Below are 19,597 nucleotides of genomic sequence, written 5' to 3' on the forward strand. Positions count from 1 at the left end.
GTCACAATGACAAGTTCCTATCGGGAAGAAGAGCCAGGCCCCCCCCCCCCAACGTCAGACGTAATTAATCTGTTAACATGACAATGGGAGCTAAATGCTAACGAAGCAAAATGCACCCGATACATCATCCATGAGTGCAAACAAAGAAAAATCCCGATGTCCTGTAAGGTGACATTCTGCTTCGTGTTATTTCATTGAAACGTTGAAGGGCTTCGGAGTGACGTGGACACATTCTTCTTCTGTTCTTTAAATAAAAATACAGTAAGCATTTGGTTGAAATGTCCAAAGAGTAAAAAGGTAGTGAGCACAGTCAAGAGTCAGTGAAATGCACAGTCCGGCATTAACAACGAGATAAGCGCTGGTCCTATCAAGTGATTCCAAATTTTTTAAAAAAGCTTCCACAATCCTTCAGTATTAGTGGAGTCCACTGGGACCCGTCGGTTGGCAGTTGGGATATAAACGGTTTGTCCCTCCTCAAGTTCTTCTTTGGAAAACGTGCTTGGATTTTTCACTGTGATGGTAAGGCTGCACCTATGTTCCAGATCTTGTCCTGATCAGATTCAGATCCAGCTAGGCTCCAGGGTAAATCTGGATCTAATCCAGATCCGGTTCAGACAAGGCATGGGATGATTGTTGATTTCAATGTACATCACCCCCCCCCCCCCAAGGTTTCAAAAACAGTTACAATTTCCAGTGTTTTTTTTGTTTTGTTTTTTCAGTGTAGGCAAAGTGACATGACCCCTCTTCCTTCTGTTGTTGGCGTGAGCAGTCAGTGATCACAATGTCTTTTCTCCATGTCAAAAACGTTGGCTCTTTTATTTTTATTTTGGACAGGGGTGTCCCATTTCTTCCTAGAAGAGTGGTTATGCAAAACATGCCTAGTTCAGAAGTACCGGTAGTCCAAATCTAGTCCGGATTTGGTCCAGTTGATCACTAGTCCAAATCCAAACATGTTCAGGTCCAAACTGGTCCAGCATGGTGCCAGTCTAATCCAAGTTCTAGTACTAGTACTTATCCAGTCCAGATCGACACCGGTTTAGTTCAGACCTAATGCCAATCTCGTCCAAATAAATCCAATTTAAAATCTATTCATCTGAGGCTCAACTCATCCAGATGCAGTACTAGTCGAAATCCACTTCAGTCCAGTCCCAATGTGAAACCAACCAAGCCCGGATCCAGTCTAGGCTCTTAAGGTGGAGGAAATGTGCGCGAGCTCTTGAGGCTGTGGCAGGGAATGAACCTCTTCAGCATTTTTCGCTTATTTTACACATCGAGCTCTTAAAAATGGCATTAAAAGAAGTCTGTGGTCCAGGCAGGCAGTGCAGACATTTTGGCTGATTTGCTTTCCATAATCCTGATGTTTGAGGAAGACCCCAACCCTGGTGTGATAGCACAGTAAAGAAGGAAAGAGAACGAAGGGTGACACTGAAAGGAGGACTGGAGAGACAGGAACAGGAATGGAAGACATTTTGTTGTTGTTCCCTTTTTTTGTGCCTCCAACGTGGACGAGGACACTGTGCGACCAAGGAGAAGAAGAAGACACGGAGTGGGCAGGACACAGAGACTAATGATGAACATCTTATCCTCCACCAGACCTGAAAGTCACATGGAAACATTATTATTCTTGGTAAAGGGGACAAAATGTAAACGACAAGTCATACCTTCCTCTACGAATGTTTCTGCATCCACAAAGCGTTTGACAAGGAGAAAAGAGAAAATGCATAAATGACAATGACTGGTGGGAATGTGTGCATTCCAGCAGGCAGAATACAAAGTAACAGATCACCTCCATGCTGGAGAAACAGGCAAAAATTCTATTATTCGCATTATCTGCCATTAGATTATTACAGCTGATTCCACCTCGAAAGTCACACAGAATTTTAGTTGAACAAGCACATTTGGCTTTTTTTGTTGTCGTTTCTTTTGGATATGGTCTTCGAGGTGTACTAAATACCTTGACACAGTAATGTAGATGGCAGAAATAGATAAAGTTGATGCATAGCCAGTGAGATAGATAGCCAGCTAGCTAGCTAGCTAGCTAGCCAGATAATATATCGATCGAGCTAGCCAGATATAATCTAGACACGAAGAAAAGAAACAGAAGGCACTGTGGTGGTGCTTCTTGGTCTCTGGTAATTAGTAAATAGCAAACAATTACAGGTATACGATGGCAGTATTTATACAATTAGGGGCAAGATGAAACCTCATTTTATATCATGAAGCACTGATGCTGTATAAAAAAACTATGGGTATGCATACATAGTATGTCTGTATAAGAATGATAACATTGATGGTCATGTTTGAATAATGACTACAAATGAATACGGATATTAGATGGTGTGGATAATAATAATAATTACCCCAAAACTGATTATTTCCATTACTTTCACGACGAAAATAGTTACCTAATGCGAGCACATCAGAAGTTGAGCAGCTCGTGTTTGACTTTAGAGGTTCCACTGCTTTGATCAGTTCTGACAAGACATGCGGGGCTGCAAGTACACTCGAAAAACTCCCACCCTGCTGGACACCTCATGCGTTTGTGCACAGACGACACACACTTGCCTCTGGCCCTAAAAGGATTCCTTCAAGCGTGTTTCAAATTTTCTTTTTGTTCAAGGCAAGCAGTCTTTTTAGGTCAGAGTATCAACAAAGACAAGAAGCGCGAGGCATGCACAGGTGAGGAGAGCTGCGGTGGTCCCTGGCAGACTGGAATGATCCTAAACCTTAAGAGGTGTACGTTTAGGTGCAGGACGATGCCTACACCCCTCCCCAGAGCGGGCCACTGGCAAACTTGTTGAGCAGCGTGGAAGCAGACAGCAAGGACAAATGCATGCCAGAACTCTTACTTAAATCCCCATCCTGTCCCCCCTAGGACTATAGCTGCCAGGAGAATAGCACCTGCGATGGAGCCTATTATGATATTGGTGCCACTGGGACCTGCGCAGAGGGAGGAGGCGGAGTGAAGGAGGAGGAATCAACACCACTAAATACAATTTAAAAAAAAAAATTAAAAAATAAGAAAACACTTAGTCAACACATCAACTAGAGAGAGAGAGACAGAGAAGTAAAAGGTGGAAGTGGCGAGGGGACTCATCGTGGGACGAAAGGAGTTGTTATAGACACTTTAAAGTCGAACACACCTTCAGTGGTAGTGTTTGTGTGTCGGAAGAATTGTCATCGTCGCCACATATCTCAATCTACAGTATTCATATTCCACAAATGCATTATGAATCAGAATAGTGTATTTAAACTTGTGGGGACAGATTGAACATAATGTCAGGAAAATTTAGGGCTTGACTTCCCTTAAGTTCAAGTCAGCATAGTCAACAGTAATTACCCTGGCGACTACTGTTTACAAAACACTGAAAATGCAAATGAGAGGGTTGGTGAAATGAAAAGGATGACAGTGTACAGCAGGAAACCATAGAGAGATGCTGTTCACCTTTCTTTTCCGGGCCCGTCGGGACAGTGGGCTCGGGAATGGGATCAAAGACGCTGCAGTCCTTGCCGGTGTAGTCTCTGTCGCAGATGCACTTCACCTCATTGCTGCACGTCTGCAAATGCAGGAGACGGGAGATCATCATCTGTATCTACTATTTTTGCATGCTGGATGTTGTTGTACCCCGTGGTCAGAACAGATGCGTCCCATGTTGGATCCAGCGCAGCTGCTGAGGTTGAAGGCCGCCACCGGGAGGCAGCGTCGCTCCAAGCACATCATGTTGGGCCCGCAGGGAGTGCCGTCCTCCACGTAGCCCAGGTCGGAGCCATCCTCCAGCAGAGCGTGGCCGCCCCTGACACAAGAGCACGACACTTGTTGACTGTATTCTTGCTCACTTGCTGGATCAGAACTCACTCGAGCGAAACTCACCGACAGTCCAGGTACTTGTTCTGGTGGTAGAGGGTGAAGCTGGTCACTTCGCCTTGAAGGTCTCCAAATGTTGGTTTTGTGCTGATGTTGGCGCAGAACAGAAAGCCGCACAAAACATCCCTAAAAATGACAAAAACATACTGTGCATGTAATTAAAGTGGAGGGGAATCAGGAATCGCACATTTGCAATCCAGCATTCTCCAATTTAACAACTAGACTTTTTTTAAGAGCCTCGCTATTCATGGTTGAAAACTCACCTATTTGCTGTTTTTGTGCAAAAAGTAGGTCCAAGGAATAAAAGTTTATTATGCTTTTATAGATTAAGTTCAATTTATTCCGTGACGTAACACAAAACATTGACATGTAAAATATTTTTAAACCGCTCCAACTTGCCACTCCCAAAAACAACCCCCCCAAAAAAAGTGTATTTTCAAGAGAAAAAAAAATAACATTATTCTTCATAAAAACAGAGTAACGAGATAATTAGAATTAAAGAGAATGCCGTCTTCTCATGTGCCCACCTTGGCCACCAGATAGCAGTAGAAGACAGGGAGACACGTGGATAGACTTGTATTTTGATAATTTTTTTTTGGATACACCTCCATTTTGTACCCCAAAATGTGTCGGTTTTCTTCTTTAATTACAATGGGCATCACTCACGGCTTGTTGCACTGAAGCCAGCCTTGGCCGCCGGGACCCCGACCACAGTTCCCTTTGTCGGTCCCCTCGGCATTGAGCTTCTCATAACAAAACCTGTCTGCTGAGTCTTGATAAATAAAAAGCAAAATAAGAGCAAATTAATCATACACGACACACAGGTGCACACACATACACACACAGGTAGGTACTTACTGAACCCCCAGAGCCCCCTACACTGTCTGTCTCGAGTGCGACACCGTCCAGCATAACAGCGACCCTGAAGATGCAAAATGAAGCACACTGGAAGACTATCTCGAAAAACAAGTGCAGTTGAGGTGGATTTGTTTGTACAAAGGCAGCACTTACTTGATTAGATTCACATGAGTAGCCATCCAACTTGTGGACGTTATGAGGACACTGATGGAGGGACGCAAAAGCAGTGTTACTGACAAGCCACACACACTCTAAAAGTATTGGAACAGTAGATGAAAAAAAAAAGTATTTTTAAAGTGCGCAACACAGATATGATGATCAAGAAAAATGTGAACATTGCCACAACCTCATTCCAATCAAGGTCAGCAAAGGCCAGATTCTCAGACGTCCTTACAAATTTACTTCAATATTGCATAATGTGACATTCCCTGTAAAACTATAAGCAACTACCTGGCTGGAGTCTCCAGTACAAGTCTCTGGGATGTCACAGTCGTTTACAGCCTCTCGACACACCACGCCTCTCAGCTCGTACTGAAACGGCAAAACAGCTGAACGATTGTTCGTTGAGGCTTCCAATAAATCCCCGTCATACACACCTTACAGCCACTGCAACACAGCCCATTGCTGCACATGGCGTCGTGCGTGAGTGTGCATTTTTTACAGCAGGCTCCTCCACTGCGAGCACACTCCTACAGCCACATACACACGCAATGTAGCATGACTGGCTTGGAAGAGTGTCACATTCATCAATTTCTACTCACCACCTGCGATCCACAATCACACTCTTCGCCAGGTTCTACAAAGCCGTTGCCGCATTCTGGAGGGTCCAGCAGCTGAGTAATGTGAAAACCAAGATACTTTTGAAGCAATAGACAAACAAAGCCCATTCGGCACACAGCTGTATCTATCTAGCTAGCTGTGAGGGCCGACCTAGCTAGCTCAATAGCTAGCTAGGTTGGCCCTCACAGCTAACTAGCTAGATAGCTAGCTAGATAGGTAGGTCGGCCCTCTCACCTTGTTGGGCTTATTGAAAAGGCAGCTGCCGCCTCCCTGGAGCAAGAACTGGATGTATTCGTCCACACTGCAGCGAGAGAACTTCCGCGGCAGATAGTATCTACGTTAAAACCACATACAAAAAAAAAAAAAGCACAAACATCAAGAGCATTGTTCAAAGGAACCGGCGCAACATTGTGCCACTCTTGTAGGCGGTAAATGGCGTTATGTTACAATGTGACAGAAATGGAACCATCTGGAGTACAAATGTTACTCAAATTCATCAAACTGTGTATTGTGCCATCTGGTGCAAATGCACCAAATTCCAGTTTTGAGTCACCAAGTAAAAATTTCTGCCCTGTACAACCTGCTTGTACACCGTTTCTTTTGTTCATGCATTAAAAAGGTGGCAACAAGTGGCACTGTAAACCAACAGGGGCATTCTTGCCAACCACAAGTATGAAGAAAGTAATTTACGAAAAAAGCAAAAAAAGGATAAAAATAAACCCCAAATGGCTGCCTCAAAACAAAATGGGCGACTTGTGCAAACACCAAAGAAAAGCTAATAAATAGCTTCAATGCTCCAGTGTTATAACAGATAATACAACACTCACAGGTACGTATTCTTTATCTTCTGCATTGAATGATGAACATTACTGCACCATACTGAGAATTTGTGTGTTGGTGTCTATATGGCTGAATTATACTGCCCCGAGGTGGCCAGGCACCCACACCAAAAGAAGCAGCATATTCTTCAATGAACGGAAGCAAAAAAATGTGGCAAAAACTCTTGAAATCCTACCCAGTGTCCTCCATAATACAACCCAGCCAGGTGTCAGGGCACCTGCAGTCTCCTGTTGAACAAAAAAGCAAGACAAGTTCAGGATTTTATGATGAAAACACAAAACACAGAGAACTCAGCATTCCGAAGAAGTGTTCCAGCAGGACGAGGTGTTCCGACTCACTCAGCTTGATTAACGACACCAACGGACTTTGCGCATTAATCAACAAATTCAATGTTCAGTGGTATCAATGTTCCAAATGTAGGTGATAAAGCACCGTGAGTGAAATTAGGAAAATGCTTGTGCCGGGACGTTCAAGAAAAAAAAAAGGAAAAAAAATTACCGTCTCAGCATCCCATCGTGCATCACATCATACCTGCAGAGTTACGTGCATTGTTCCACCTCATCCCAATGTTCTGGCCCAGGCTCTGGCACAAAGTGATGGCCATGGTGCCGACAGTCCCAAACTGGAGCAATGAAATTAAAAAAAATATATATATATAGACGTATCCCTTTTTTTGTGCTTAAATTCAACAAAAGTGTTAATGGCCTTCCACAGGCTGTGCACCCACACTGGCTTCTTGATTCGGTACAACAGCAGGATATCCAATCAAACATCTGTGTAATAAAATCCATTATGAAGATAATAATGCTCAGCAACACGGTCATTAGTGAGCTTTAGATCCTTCTATTCACTGAATTATTAAAAACACCCCATGATGCAGTATGATGCAAACTAAAAGCATCTTTTCCTTTTATCGACTGATAAGTGTGGACAAAATCACAATGTTAAAAGTATTAGAGATATATTGTAGAATATAAACAGTTCCCTCACCTCATTGATGCCCCCTCCCCTCGTCGGCGAGCACACTCCTCCCGTGTATGCCATCCCGCTGCGGCCACTCTGAAATGTGCGTCCTCTAGAATCGAACAGGAGAAACACAGTAGGAGTGCGGCGGCGGCGGCAGCGGCACATTCAAAGTCAATCTACTCACGAGAAAAGTTGGACAACGTCGCTCCGCTCGCGGATGTTGTCCCGCCTGTACTTCATAAAGTTCTGCAACGTGGTCATAGGGTCCTCCACCACCGGCACCATGTTCTTTGAGGTCCACGTCTCCATGGCGACCAGCACAATCCTTGTGTTAAGCTGCTCCCTGTAGAGCTGCAGTGACACCCCCCACCCCCAAAAAAACCTTTGATTTTTAAACGGCAAAGGCCTTATTCCCTAAACTTGACTTGAAACTGTGTCTGAAAAATGGGCAAAACTGGGTTGTTGGAAACAGATACAAATAGATTAATTTAGCACATGTCAAGTGATTGATCAAATCTCAGATACATTTCGATGGATGATTTTTATGCCTTGAAATATCGTGTACAAGTCGGGTACAAACGCAGTGTCTGCTGTCGGAGTGGCAGTCTTTTTCACTCATGTAAGCATTTTTGAAATGCCAAAAGCAAAAACGATCAGGGTGTAACGTCTATTCAGCAATGTCATTTGGGAGTCTATGAGTGATCTAAAGGGCTGAATTGGAACGACCTCACTCCTTTCAACTCTGCATTTAAGTGCATGTGGGTCATTTCGGATCAGCTTTTCAAAGTATACTCCTGCAAACTGCACAAAACGAACACCCACTATATTATTGTAAAGTGTCCTTGGGTGTCTTGAAAGGCGCTTATAAATAAAATGTATTATTATTATTATATGGAATTTTAGTCAGTCAGGCCCCTAGCATGTTTTTGTGCGAGTGTGTATGTAAATGCACATGTGTGTGTGTGTGTGTGTGTCTGCAAGGCAACATACCGCATCCGCCATGTTGACCACCGCTTTGGCCAAGTTTTTCGTGTGGCTGCCGGAGCGTCGCAGCTGTACAAACTGTGAGGAGACAAATTATGCACAGATGGATGGAATATCATTCGCATGCACACATACACAAACATATGTATAAAAGAGGTAGCTCCAGGAAAAAAAACAACAACAACAACAAAACACCATTTTGATTACAACAATCATTTGGAATGAATGACATGCGTTTGTAATTGATACTCCATTTATGCATTTTCTACAGCAATTGTCTTCACGGTGGCATGTGCACTTCGGGCAAGATGTTGGTTGCACCCAGGACACATGTGGATGTGATTATGTGTTTAAAATCAACCCTCCCCGTCAGAAAACTCAGCAAACAGACACATCCGCAAGCTAAGAACGCTCACCAAGTCATTGTCGTTGACCACCATCAACTCGATATATTTGGTCTCTGACTGCACGGAAGGTCTGCGTGCAAACCTCTTGGATCGCCTTAACACCACCCCCGACGCCTCCTGCTGTTGCTTCGGGACCCCCCTTTGGTCTTCACCACCTCCTCCTCTGCCATCCCACTCGTTGTCCTCTGTGCAATCTTGGCACGCGCGCGCACACACACACACACACGCGCGCACACATTGCAGTTCATTATCAAAGTCATTAGGAAAGTAATTATCACCCTCTCTGCATTATTCGCAAGGACGGTTTACATATGCAGTAACGGTGCTAAGTGACAAGGAAGGAAAAAAGGAATGATACGGTAAAAGACAACACAAAGGACTATTTTGGACATTGTCAAATCAAGCGCACTATAAATGATCTTGCCTACCTGTGCATCGTGGGGAGAGCCTGAAATCGGACATCCTCTGGATCAGGTGGGCACCATTTTCCTACAACAGAATCCAATGAGATTGCATTAGGTGCCCCACCCCCAAACAAGTCCATATAAAAGGGCTGGCGTCTTTTTATTTATTTATTTAAGGCATCATGAATAATCCATCCATCTGTGCATTATCGGAAACATTTATCCTCACAAGGATCACGGGTGCGCTGGAGTCCAGCTGTCTTCAGGGAATGGGCGGGGAATTAGCAAATAATTTGAGTCGAAAAATATCGTAGTGTTGGAGTGTTTTGAGGAAAGGAAGTTGGAAAATCATTTGAAGCCAAGGAAGTATGTACATTAAAAAGGGTCAGCGGGAATCAAGGTATCGAGAAAAGGTTGCTCGTATCTCAAGACACCGCCTCCTACTTTTGGCCCACGTTGGATGTGAGCTTGACTTTAGCATTTACTGTACCTCATTGTGGCGGCCCGGTAGTCCAGTGGTTAGCACGTTGGTTTCACAGTGCGGAGGTACCGGGTTCGATTCCAGCTCCGGCCTCCCTGTGTGGAGTTTGCATGTTCTCCCCGGGCCTGTGTGGGTTTTCTCCGGGTGCTCCAGTTTCCTCCCACATTCCAAAAATATGCGTGGCAGGCTGATTGAACACTCTAAATTGTCCCTAGGTGTGAGTGTGAGTGCGAATGGTTGTTCGTTTCTGTGTGCCCTGCGATTGGCTGGCAACCGATTCAGGGTGTCCCCCGCCTACTGCCCGAAGACAGCTGGGATAGGCTCCAGCACCCCCCGCGACCCTCGTGAGGAACAAGCGGCTCGGAAGATGAATGAATGAATGAATGTACCTCATTGTTGTCATTGTGAACAGGCTCAATCCCATATGAAAAGATGCCGTCGGAGAACATCCCACTTTGAATTGGAAAAAAAAAAGAGGCCACACACACACAACATAAATATGTTATAAAGTGTATAAAAGGTCAAAGTGGATGTGGTGGGGGAGGGAGAGCATACCACAGGCCGTGGCAGGTAGAGAGGGCTGCCCAGGATTCCGGCACACCTCGTAACCTTCCCTGGTAGTAGCAGTGCTCTCCTCCCTGCGGACACACACAAACATGAAGGTTTCCCGGAACCTGTGTAACACGCACACACACTGCTAGCTTGTCGTGAGGTTAAAAAAAAAAAAACTCCCACGGCAGAAGTGTTTGTGACCTACTTGTGTCCCGTACTCATCTCTGAATGAAGAGTGAGGTGGAAGTTGAGCCTTCCTGGAAGGAGCTCTTCAATAAATCAACACAGGAAGTCATTTGGTACTTAAGTACAAGTGTGTCACGATTTGTCTTGCTTGTGTTCAGAAAGTGTTCACCAAGTGTAGCACATAAATCATTTTGTTTTTTTAGGTTGAGTGGAAAACTACGGAAGCACATTGCATCCACTTTGGAAAAAAAACATTCTGCTTGTTTTATTAATTTTTTTGTTCATTTTTGGGGGGGGGGATGATTTTAGTTCTGTCATCACCCCCCCAGCAAAAAAAAAAAAACAACAACAAAAAAATCTGAAAAACACAGAAACTAATTTTATTCTGAAAACAGGAAAATATTCCATAGAACTGGAAAAATATTTTCCAGCATCTTTTTTAATCAAGCAAATTGTTTCCATGCAAGTTTGGATTATTTTGGAGCAATTCATCCGAGATGAACGAGTCCATCAACATGCTCCTCGAATGGACGTGTGCCATTTCAAACGGAAAGGCCCAATTCGGTGACGCATGTCCCCCAAATGGATCACGCCTCCCACGTCCCGCATTGTCACGTGATGCCTCAGTCAAGCGGCGCCACAATCTGGCCTCCACACAGGACTCCATCTCCCTCCATCCTTACTTGCCTCCCTCCAGCCTCCCATTTTCCCTCCTCTTCCCCGCATCCCTCATTCTCTCTGCTGCCAAGAACTTAATGACGCCGCTGAGCTAACTCGTTGCCATGGAGACAGACTCGCCATTGGTCAGGAGGACGGATAGGTTGAGTGGCTCGTTGGGCGGCGCAACATTAGCATGCCTTCCGGCTAGTACAAAAGTATCTTCAATCATCTGTGGACATTATTTTACTGTTATTTCCACATGATGATGTTTCGATGCAGGTGCTTTGTTTGCTTTTCTAGTATACGTATGAGTCCGAATGTAACATCCAAGGGTACAAAATGGTTGCGCGGCAGACGACTTTTGAAGCGTGACCCAAAAATAGGACACAACGTGACAATTAAAAACATTGACGAGGCATAAAAATAGCCTCAAAGCAAACGTGGAGCCTAAAATAGACTGTGCGGCCATTTTATTAGATACCCCTGCACAGATGTAAAAAAAAAAACTATTCTAACGTTGTATAGTGAAGGACTGACCAACTGTCCAATCAGATTGCTCAGATTTCATTCCTGCACACTGTGGTTGACCAATGAAAAGCAGGCCTATTTTGTGACGCTTGTGTTTTTTATTTTAATCCGTGAAACAACAGCTCCATTTTTGTGCTTTCCATTGGACAGAAAAAAATATGTCATTATTGTCAGGTGCATTTAATATTTTTTCACACTTTGGAGGAACCTTGTGGCATCATGTCGCCATCAGCCTTTTTATTTTTTTTTAAAGTGGAAATAAGTAGTTTGGATTCGTTTGAGTTTGTGGAAAAACAAATTAAGATGAAAAATCCAACAGTTTTTATTGCCACCTGCCGTCGACTGAAACTGACGTCGGAAAGCACACGGGCTCAATGCGCAAACATCACGTGACCAACCCCAGAAAACAGGTGAGCCTGCTTCCCGACTACTGCTGAGAAAGGCATCGCACCCCCAACTGTGGATGACATTTGCCATTTGCGACTCTTACCGGTGACTGCAAGGGTCGGCCGCCCGGCGTGAAATGGCGCTCCACGTAGTCCGAGGACAGCAGGTGACTGCAAATAGAGGACACATCAGGGGCCTCTGTGCGCGTCTGCGTGTGCGTGCGAACACTAATGTGAAACATCTGCAGCGATTAACGCATTGACATGTCCGTACAAACAAGCTTGAGCGGGCGATACTAACTGGTTGAGTTCCAGGTCCAACGTGAATGTACGTCCGAAGGCTTCCACCTGGAAACAGCTCTGTGCCACGTGGACGACCTGTAAAAAGAACATGAATAAAAAAAAAAAAAAAAAAAAGAGAGAAAATCAATGACGAGACAGTGTGCTGATACGTCAAAAGATTTCTATTTGAGTGAGCCGCAATTGTGAAGCACCATGAATAATACGACAGAATCAATAGCGCTCTGAAAGCATCTCGCCACTTAAATGACTACGATGGACGATGGTTGGAACTTCGCAGGCTGGATGCCGGCCAGCGTGGTGAGCGTGGAGGTGGGGAGGCGGCGAGAGGGCTCAGCAGAGAGACGAATGAGACAGACTTAACGGACGAGGATCCAACAGCGCCAGGGGAGCTTTGATGGAGGCTGCAGTGACTCACGCGGCTTTTACAATACAAAATAAAATAGATCACAGCCCATGGAACGTAATGCGCATATAAATTTGAAGGAAAACAGTGATGATTCTTTGACCGCTAACGATTTAAGAGTTTAAATGCAAAGGTAGACATTTCAATTTGGGGTGAGTGTGGAAAACAAATTCTGGTTTACAGGTTAAAGCAAAAGAGGATGATAAAATAATACAAACTAAGAGTTTAAGTGGCAGGATTGTTCAATATTTTGGCAAACAAAACTGCACCAGGTCCATACAAGAAACATATTTGTCCAAACTCCTTCAAAGTTTCCACAACTGGACCGCATCATCTCTTATATGACGGCATCCCGTCATGTGACAGGAAGTAGCTCACAGTCACGCAATATCAGATCGTTCCTACTCAGCCTGTGTCTCAATGCTGACACGGACCCTCTTCATTATTAATGGGGACATACTTCAACACACCACTGAATAAATGAAACCGCTGGGAGCCCCGGCATTGCCCCCCCCCCCCCCCCCCTCCATAGGCACACATGGAAAACACGCAAACAAGAGGAGAGAAAGCCTGTGTGCAACCGGGCTCGCACACAAAAGCAAGTCAGTGAGGCGAGCTGCTTTGACATTCCGGGGGAACCTCACCGAATAAATGGGTCAAAAAAAAAAAAAAGAGGAACCGACGCGCATATGCTGCGTCGACGCCACTTTGCGTAGTTTGGGACAGTGGCCTCGCTGCAGAGAGCTGTTCGAACAACAAAAGGGAGACTGACAGGCTGTCATCTTGATGCCATCACACGTGTTAAGATGGACATACTTGCAAAAGCGCGCCTGTGTCTAAAGATAATTCTCAGATGAAGAAAAAAAATCCTCTATACTGCTACAGTAAACAGACAGAATAGAAAACAATCTCTTCATTATGCCTCAACTTAAAAGTCCCCACCCCTGTCTCCATAACTGTCAGTCTACGTCACTTCAAAACGTCTTCCACCACTATAGCGCCCTAAACCTGTGTAACTCGATTAGAAAACAAGTATTTTTGAGAAAGTATTTTAAAATACACAGTTGAAATAAAGGAGCTGCACAAGTGTGCACAATGTCTGACAACCGGGTATGTGGCTGTGTTCTGAACTAAAATCAAATTCAAACTTCATGCACACACTTGCCACCATTTCAATGTGAAAATTGTCTGTATGGCCTGACAGTAGCATATTATATGTCTGGCGCAAACACGACACTTGTCGTCGTCAAAACAACATCGTACCGACAGTGAAGCGTGATGGTGGCAGCATCACGCTTTGAGGCTGTTTTTCGTCAGCTGGAACTGGGGAATTAGTTCAGATAGAGTAAATTATGAAGACGACCAAATATCAGTCATTGTCAGCACAAAATCTCCAGGCTTCTGCTCGGTAGCAAAAAAAAAAAAAAGTTGACTAGAACATAAGAACTTTATTGCCTGGAGTGCCTTTCAACCTGTCTTTGAATGGAATTGGTTAATTTGGTGCAAAGCCACATAACCAGTCATAAAAGGGCGTGCACACTTGCGCAACACCTTATTCTCCATCCTGGGTTCGAACTCACCGAGGTGTGTTGTGTGTCATTTTTCACTCTGGTGTCCAGGTGCCCGTGAGCCATTTCCTGCTCTGACTCAGTCCTCTGCACCAGACGTTTGGGATAGGTCACCTGGGCCGCCGTGTCGCTGGCCTCCGTCCTCTGCCCGGACCATGACGACCAATCCCAGGTGGCTCCATCATGGCCTGGGCTCCCGTTTACACCTGGAAGGCAAACAGTACATACAATTAAAAGTCTACATACATGTTTGCGACGATCCAAAAATAATTAAATACATAAATAAAAAATCTGAGAGATGAATGTACACATTGGGGAAAGAAATTGAAAAAACAACTGAGTGTGAAATGCGTTTTTATCAAAACAAAGTGTTTCACTGCACAAAATAAATGTTTCAGCAAATAACTGTTCAATATAAGTGCAATATAAAATATAGCATTAGCAATATATTTGTAGAATATATATATTATATATGATATCTGTGATGACAATATGGACCAAAAATAATCATGGTTGGCAATCTGGCCATAATCATGCCGCCCTTCTGTAACTACTGAACAAAATTTTGTCTTCCATTGACCTAACAAACATGTTTTGCACTGTGGGAGAATGCTGAAGTACCCAGCAAGAGCCAACGCAAAGTAAGTGCTCAAACGTAGAAGAACCTTTTTGGCAACTGTGCTAAATGCCACCCACTATCCTCACTCGTGGTGCCTAATGTAGCTCAGAGTGGTAGTGTTCCGCTTATAGTGGCACCTCTGCAGAGCTAAATGGGGCTTAAAACACATTGCAGCCATGCTGCACAAGTTGTGGTGGTGCATCCCCATTGGCTTAAAAACAAGTAGTTGCTCGCATATGAGGGGGCTGCAGTCGGAATATGTCAATGCAGCAAAACCCAACACATCCAGGCCACGCCACGCACGGTCACCTCTTAACTGAAGCCCAATGTTGATGCTATACTGCAAGTGGGTGTATAGAGTGACACTGGACAAGCGTGTACCCAGCCCCACAGCCCCGTCACTCCCCCCCATCCGCCTGCCAATCATCGTGTCTCCTCTTACCTGCCACCGCCAGCCGCTCGCCCACTGCAGCAAAGAGCAAGAAGCACCTTACCACCAGCATGGTCGTCACACATTCCCGCCGGTCACCGCATGCAGGCCCCCCCGAAACGTCACCAAAAGCACACAGGAGCACAAAAAAAACGTGAAATAAAAGAAAATAAAATAAGGATGGAAAAAGACCAAGGCAGGTAAGTGCTATGTTGCGCCTGGTGCTATCATCTCCTCTCCTCTTTCTCGTCCGCGGACATTTACATATGAAGATCACATAGGAGCATCGTTATTTCCATCTCTCTCTTAACGGTGGCGGGGATCAATACGGATGAGGATGGATAGTGACGATCAGCGGGGAAGTGCCTTGCGAGAGGAGAACGCGCGGCACCGCGGAAGTATCGCTGCGCAACGTGCGCGTGCGTACTTAAACGTGCCTGCGGTATGCGGAAGAGGGCGCTGCGGCGTGCCAGGGAACGTGGGGAAGCCGCGGGATCCGCCCACTTTGGGGCGAAAAGAATAATAGAAAGACGATTTTTATCGTGTCAAAGCCACAGCACCCTCTGCTGTCCAAAGAGCGACATCACAGCTCGCAATCAGTCTCCCAAAAAAATAAAAAGATGTCGCTGCCCCACTAGGAAAGTTCAACTGTTAAGGCAGTACAAGGTTGAGCCACAGAAAATACTGCGTTAAAAAAAACCAACTAACATTCAACGGATTTAAGGGTCCTGAATAAAACAGGACAAAAATCTATGGCTATTTTTGGCAGCCCAACTCTCAAGTTACCACCATTATACAAAGTAGATTTTGATATTTGTAAATGTAGTTATGCAATGTATTGAAAATATTATATAGCATGCATTTTTATTAACTTTTATATTTATAATTTGAAGGTAAAATATGATGTGGGGTATATTTTAATAGCAAATTAAAATTATATATAACAAACTTAAATGTCAAAACTCAAACGAAATTCGTTTGAACTCAAGATATTTTCCATTTTTGGTTAAAAGCGTCAAATTAAAAAAGAACAATTTACAAGTCGATACTGTACTTGAAGACTTCAGTTGATTGTAATTAGAGTCACTAGCCTTACCTTAATGAACTAATTGACGTCCCAGCAAGAGACAGTCGCCTGCTGCTGCCACTTAGCTAATTAAGAAGCTATAAAAAGGCAGGAAACCTAATCGCTGGTTATATTCGTAAGATAAAAGTGTAAAACGATCAGGCTTTAAAAAAAAATTAGCGAAATGTGTGAGGTTGAACCTGTAGCTGGTTGTCCACAGGTGAACCAGCAGTTCAAGTGTCCCCACGCAGCGTGTGGCGCCATTTTCTCCAAGCAGCACAGGCTACAGCAGCACGAAGCAACTCACACCGGAGCTGTAAGGAAATACTTTTAAAATAATAATGTAAATCAATTGACTTTTTTGTGACAAATGAATCTACTCAGCGTCCGTGGCAGTGCACAGCGAGCGGCTGCGGTGGTAGATTCACCCGGAAATCCCATCTCAGTCGCCACATGAGGCAACATGGTGGCGAGGAGCAATTCAAGTAAGCCACGTTACATAACTTTCAAAAAATAGATTAAGATGTGGCATAATGGATTAATTTTCGCTATTCATCTTATTTGATCAACGTCAGCTAAACAAGCTTAAAAGTTTTAAAATTGGTTATAAATGCTAATACTGTGCTGGACGACTGTTGATTTGTGGGTGGGGAGAAAAGGCTTTATGCCAAGTGCATTCTGGGATAAGGTAGGACTCAATTACCGAATCTCAAGGCATACGATCATTTCCGGAGTCAAATCTAATTTTAATTGTGCACTTTTTGTCGTGCTTTGAAATTATTTAAAATTAAACTGCATATTATATTTTATGAAAAAGTGGTGGGCAGACTTTAAGTTGTAAAAAGAAATTGCTACAAAAGGTCAATACTGTATAAGGATTGTATATTTTGTAAAGATGAGCTCTGTTTAGGTCAGGCGTAATTTCTCAGTTGTGGGTTTGTGAAGCTGAGACTCTATTGTGATTAAAATTATAGCTATACAAATAAAAGACTTTAATAAATGCATATACTTGCGTGGCTTTTGCCTCTTCACCAAATAGGTGCGAGTTTGAGACCTGCACCAAGAGTTTCTTCCAGGCAGACAATCTGAAGCGACACATGTGCTATGCTCACGGTGAGAAAGAAAAGTACTTCAAGGTAATCTCCGCCAGATGGAGCCAAAGTACCAACATGGAAACATCGTTCAAAGAAATGTACTGTACAGTCTGATCCTGAAAGTCAAGTTTCTTTTCCCCCAGTGTCCTCAGGCTGGCTGCTCGCAGACTTTCAAGAAGAGATGTCGCTACAAGGTGCACCTGCAGGAACACGGCTTGGCTGCCAAGTTCAAGTACGTTTTGAGCCAAAATATGAGGAAAAATGTCAATTGAGACAATCTGTTAATTAGACATTTTAGCTCATCGCAAAGCTTTACTGACACAGGAGTAAGCTGACAGAGGCGGCCAGCTTTTACAAGCAGTGTAAGAGGAGTGCCAAAACGTGCACGATGTCCCACACATTTCAAAGTAGTGAAGTGACATTTTACTCTAGACTACAGCCATTTTGGTTAAAGGTGTCAAACTTCTGCAATTTGATTTTTATCCATTTGATGCCCTACAGGAGTGATGCCACCAAATGTGTATTAAAAGCCTGAACATCAATGAAGTCCACTTTTTGTCGTCTCCCACAGGTGTTCAAAGAAGGAATGTGGTGCCATGTTTGACTCCCGCTTGGCCAGAAATGCCCACGAGAAAAAGCATGCAGGTGGTCAACCCTTTAGTGCAGCCTCATGCATTAAATAAAAAATAAGTGTGACGTGATTTCTTTGTAGGTTACCGCTGTCTCGAGGCAAACTGTCAGGTTGTTTCCTCAAGTTGGACCATGCTTCAGAACCACATGATCAAACACCCATGTAGGTATAAAGTTTTTTAAAAAAATCTTGAGAAAAATCTATTCAATTTTTTTCTTTTTCAGCGACATTTACCTGCCAAGTCTGCAAAAAGGCGTTCAAGAAGGCCAACACACTGCGGCGTCACAAGCGGGTCCACGCCACGCACAAGCCGGTGCTGGTGTGCCCCCGTGAAAACTGCGAGGCCTACTTCTCCACCACCTTCAACCTGCAGCACCACATCCGCAAGCTGCACCTGGAACTCTTCAAGTACAAGTGCTCCTTCCCAGACTGCCCGCGCACCTTCGCCATGCGGGTATGGAAATTGAGCTATAACTGTTAGAGGCAAAAACATGATTACCGGTAGTTCTTTAAATTCATTTACCAAATTTCTCAACACTAAACTTAGACATGCGTATATTCCACAGGAGAGCATGATCAGACATCTGCTTCGACATGATCCCGATGTCATCAAACAAAAGGTAAACAATCATTAAATATATTTAAAAATTTTCCCAAAACGTTGCCCTGAACACAAAAAAATATATATGCTATTGGACAGAATCGCCCACGTCCCAGGAAGTTGTGGCAGAAACGCTTGGACGGCAATCGTCTGCCCCTGGTGGAGGAAAACCTCAACCGTCTGTTTGCACTGCGCATGCGCATTTCCCGTCGAGCCAAAGTGGAGTTGAACTTGACGGGCCTTTTCAACGAGCGCAAGGCCCCGCACTACGTTGACCCAGAGGTCAACCTGCGCGAACTGTTCAACATCAAGAGACCGCCGCCCGTCCAAAGTGAGGTGGTGTCCCTCAAGGGCTAAGTTGAAGCCAACTTTATTTCTTTGGTGGAAATTGGGTCTTTTTCGGTTGTTGCTGGTTAAATGTAGCTGATGATACATTATTTTAATTTGTGCTTAAAAATTGTCATGAAGAACGGAACATCTTGTTTGTAAATGTACGAAAATGGTACTGACCCAATAAAAAAATGAGTTGAATCTTTGCTTGAAAGTGCCGCTCCTCCTATACTTTGAGTCCAACACATTAACGCTTCTTCAATATGAAGAACAAAGTGGCACGGCACATCGCACACGGCACATCTGAGTCACAAAGCGTCTCTGGCACTCTGGGGGTGGCTGACACTTGAAACAAAGTAAATGCCAAGTTGTCATTTCTGAAGCTGTTGGCAACTCTGAAAGTATTCAAAAAGCATTTGGAACACATTGGAATCTTTGTCTAAAGCAGAGGTGTCAAATTCATTTTTGGCAGGGGCCACATTGTGGTTATGATTTTCGTTGGAGGGCCATTCTGGCTGAAACGAAATGTAGATTGCCGCCTCACACAAAAAAATTGGTGCATCAGAATTCAGGCATCAGTAAAAACTGTTCACACGTTACATTTGTTAGAGGGTGGAAAATTCTTATGTGGTATAGCGTGGCTAATACATTTTTT

The 19,597-nt window shown here is 44.1% G+C and overlaps 2 protein-coding genes and 2 long non-coding RNA genes across 6 annotated transcripts; 2 read left to right on the top strand and 2 right to left on the bottom strand.

The window, feature by feature from the left end:
• Window positions 1-379: 379 nt before the first annotated feature.
• On the bottom strand, window positions 380-15,603 carry LOC127589146 (disintegrin and metalloproteinase domain-containing protein 11-like). 3 transcript variants are annotated; one of them, XM_052048187.1, is made up of 26 exons: window positions 15,233-15,603; window positions 14,184-14,377; window positions 12,199-12,275; window positions 12,002-12,068; window positions 10,141-10,223; window positions 9,975-10,038; window positions 9,129-9,189; window positions 8,710-8,894; window positions 8,300-8,371; window positions 7,494-7,660; window positions 7,334-7,418; window positions 6,875-6,965; window positions 6,519-6,570; window positions 5,738-5,837; window positions 5,485-5,556; window positions 5,320-5,412; window positions 5,174-5,254; window positions 4,877-4,927; window positions 4,724-4,787; window positions 4,532-4,637; window positions 3,872-3,991; window positions 3,626-3,794; window positions 3,446-3,557; window positions 2,850-2,940; window positions 1,662-1,679; window positions 1,482-1,595 (listed from the first exon to the last, which is right to left on the bottom strand). In XM_052048187.1, exons 1-26 carry the CDS (start codon window positions 15,291-15,293, stop codon window positions 1,580-1,582), a joined length of 2,352 nt encoding a protein of 783 aa, XP_051904147.1. In that variant the 5' UTR covers window positions 15,294-15,603; the 3' UTR covers window positions 1,482-1,579. The 3 variants fall into 3 exon arrangements, with proteins under 3 accessions (XP_051904146.1, XP_051904147.1, XP_051904148.1); XM_052048188.1 differs by lacking the exon at window positions 1,662-1,679; XM_052048186.1 differs by lacking the exons at window positions 1,662-1,679; window positions 2,850-2,940 and having other exon boundaries at window positions 380-1,595; window positions 15,233-15,601.
• On the bottom strand, window positions 1,898-2,843 carry LOC127589150 (uncharacterized). Its single transcript, XR_007959300.1, has 2 exons — window positions 2,087-2,843; window positions 1,898-2,030 (listed from the first exon to the last, which is right to left on the bottom strand). It is a non-coding gene; the product is annotated as an uncharacterized LOC127589150 (long non-coding RNA).
• LOC127589149 (uncharacterized) lies at window positions 13,201-14,470 on the top strand. Its single transcript, XR_007959298.1, has 2 exons — window positions 13,201-13,258; window positions 14,223-14,470. It is a non-coding gene; the product is annotated as an uncharacterized LOC127589149 (long non-coding RNA).
• 42sp43 (P43 5S RNA-binding protein) lies at window positions 15,544-19,147 on the top strand. Its single transcript, XM_052048189.1, has 10 exons — window positions 15,544-15,662; window positions 16,507-16,602; window positions 16,671-16,771; window positions 17,326-17,422; window positions 17,524-17,612; window positions 17,952-18,025; window positions 18,093-18,173; window positions 18,236-18,465; window positions 18,578-18,631; window positions 18,712-19,147. The coding sequence occupies exons 1-10, from the start codon at window positions 15,552-15,554 to the stop codon at window positions 18,967-18,969; spliced, it is 1,191 nt and encodes a 396-aa protein (XP_051904149.1). The 5' UTR covers window positions 15,544-15,551; the 3' UTR covers window positions 18,970-19,147.
• The last annotated feature ends 450 nt before the right edge of the window (window positions 19,148-19,597 follow it).

Source organism: Hippocampus zosterae, chromosome 17 (genome assembly GCF_025434085.1).
Source record: "Hippocampus zosterae strain Florida chromosome 17, ASM2543408v3, whole genome shotgun sequence".
Taxonomy (NCBI): domain Eukaryota; kingdom Metazoa; phylum Chordata; class Actinopteri; order Syngnathiformes; family Syngnathidae; genus Hippocampus; species Hippocampus zosterae.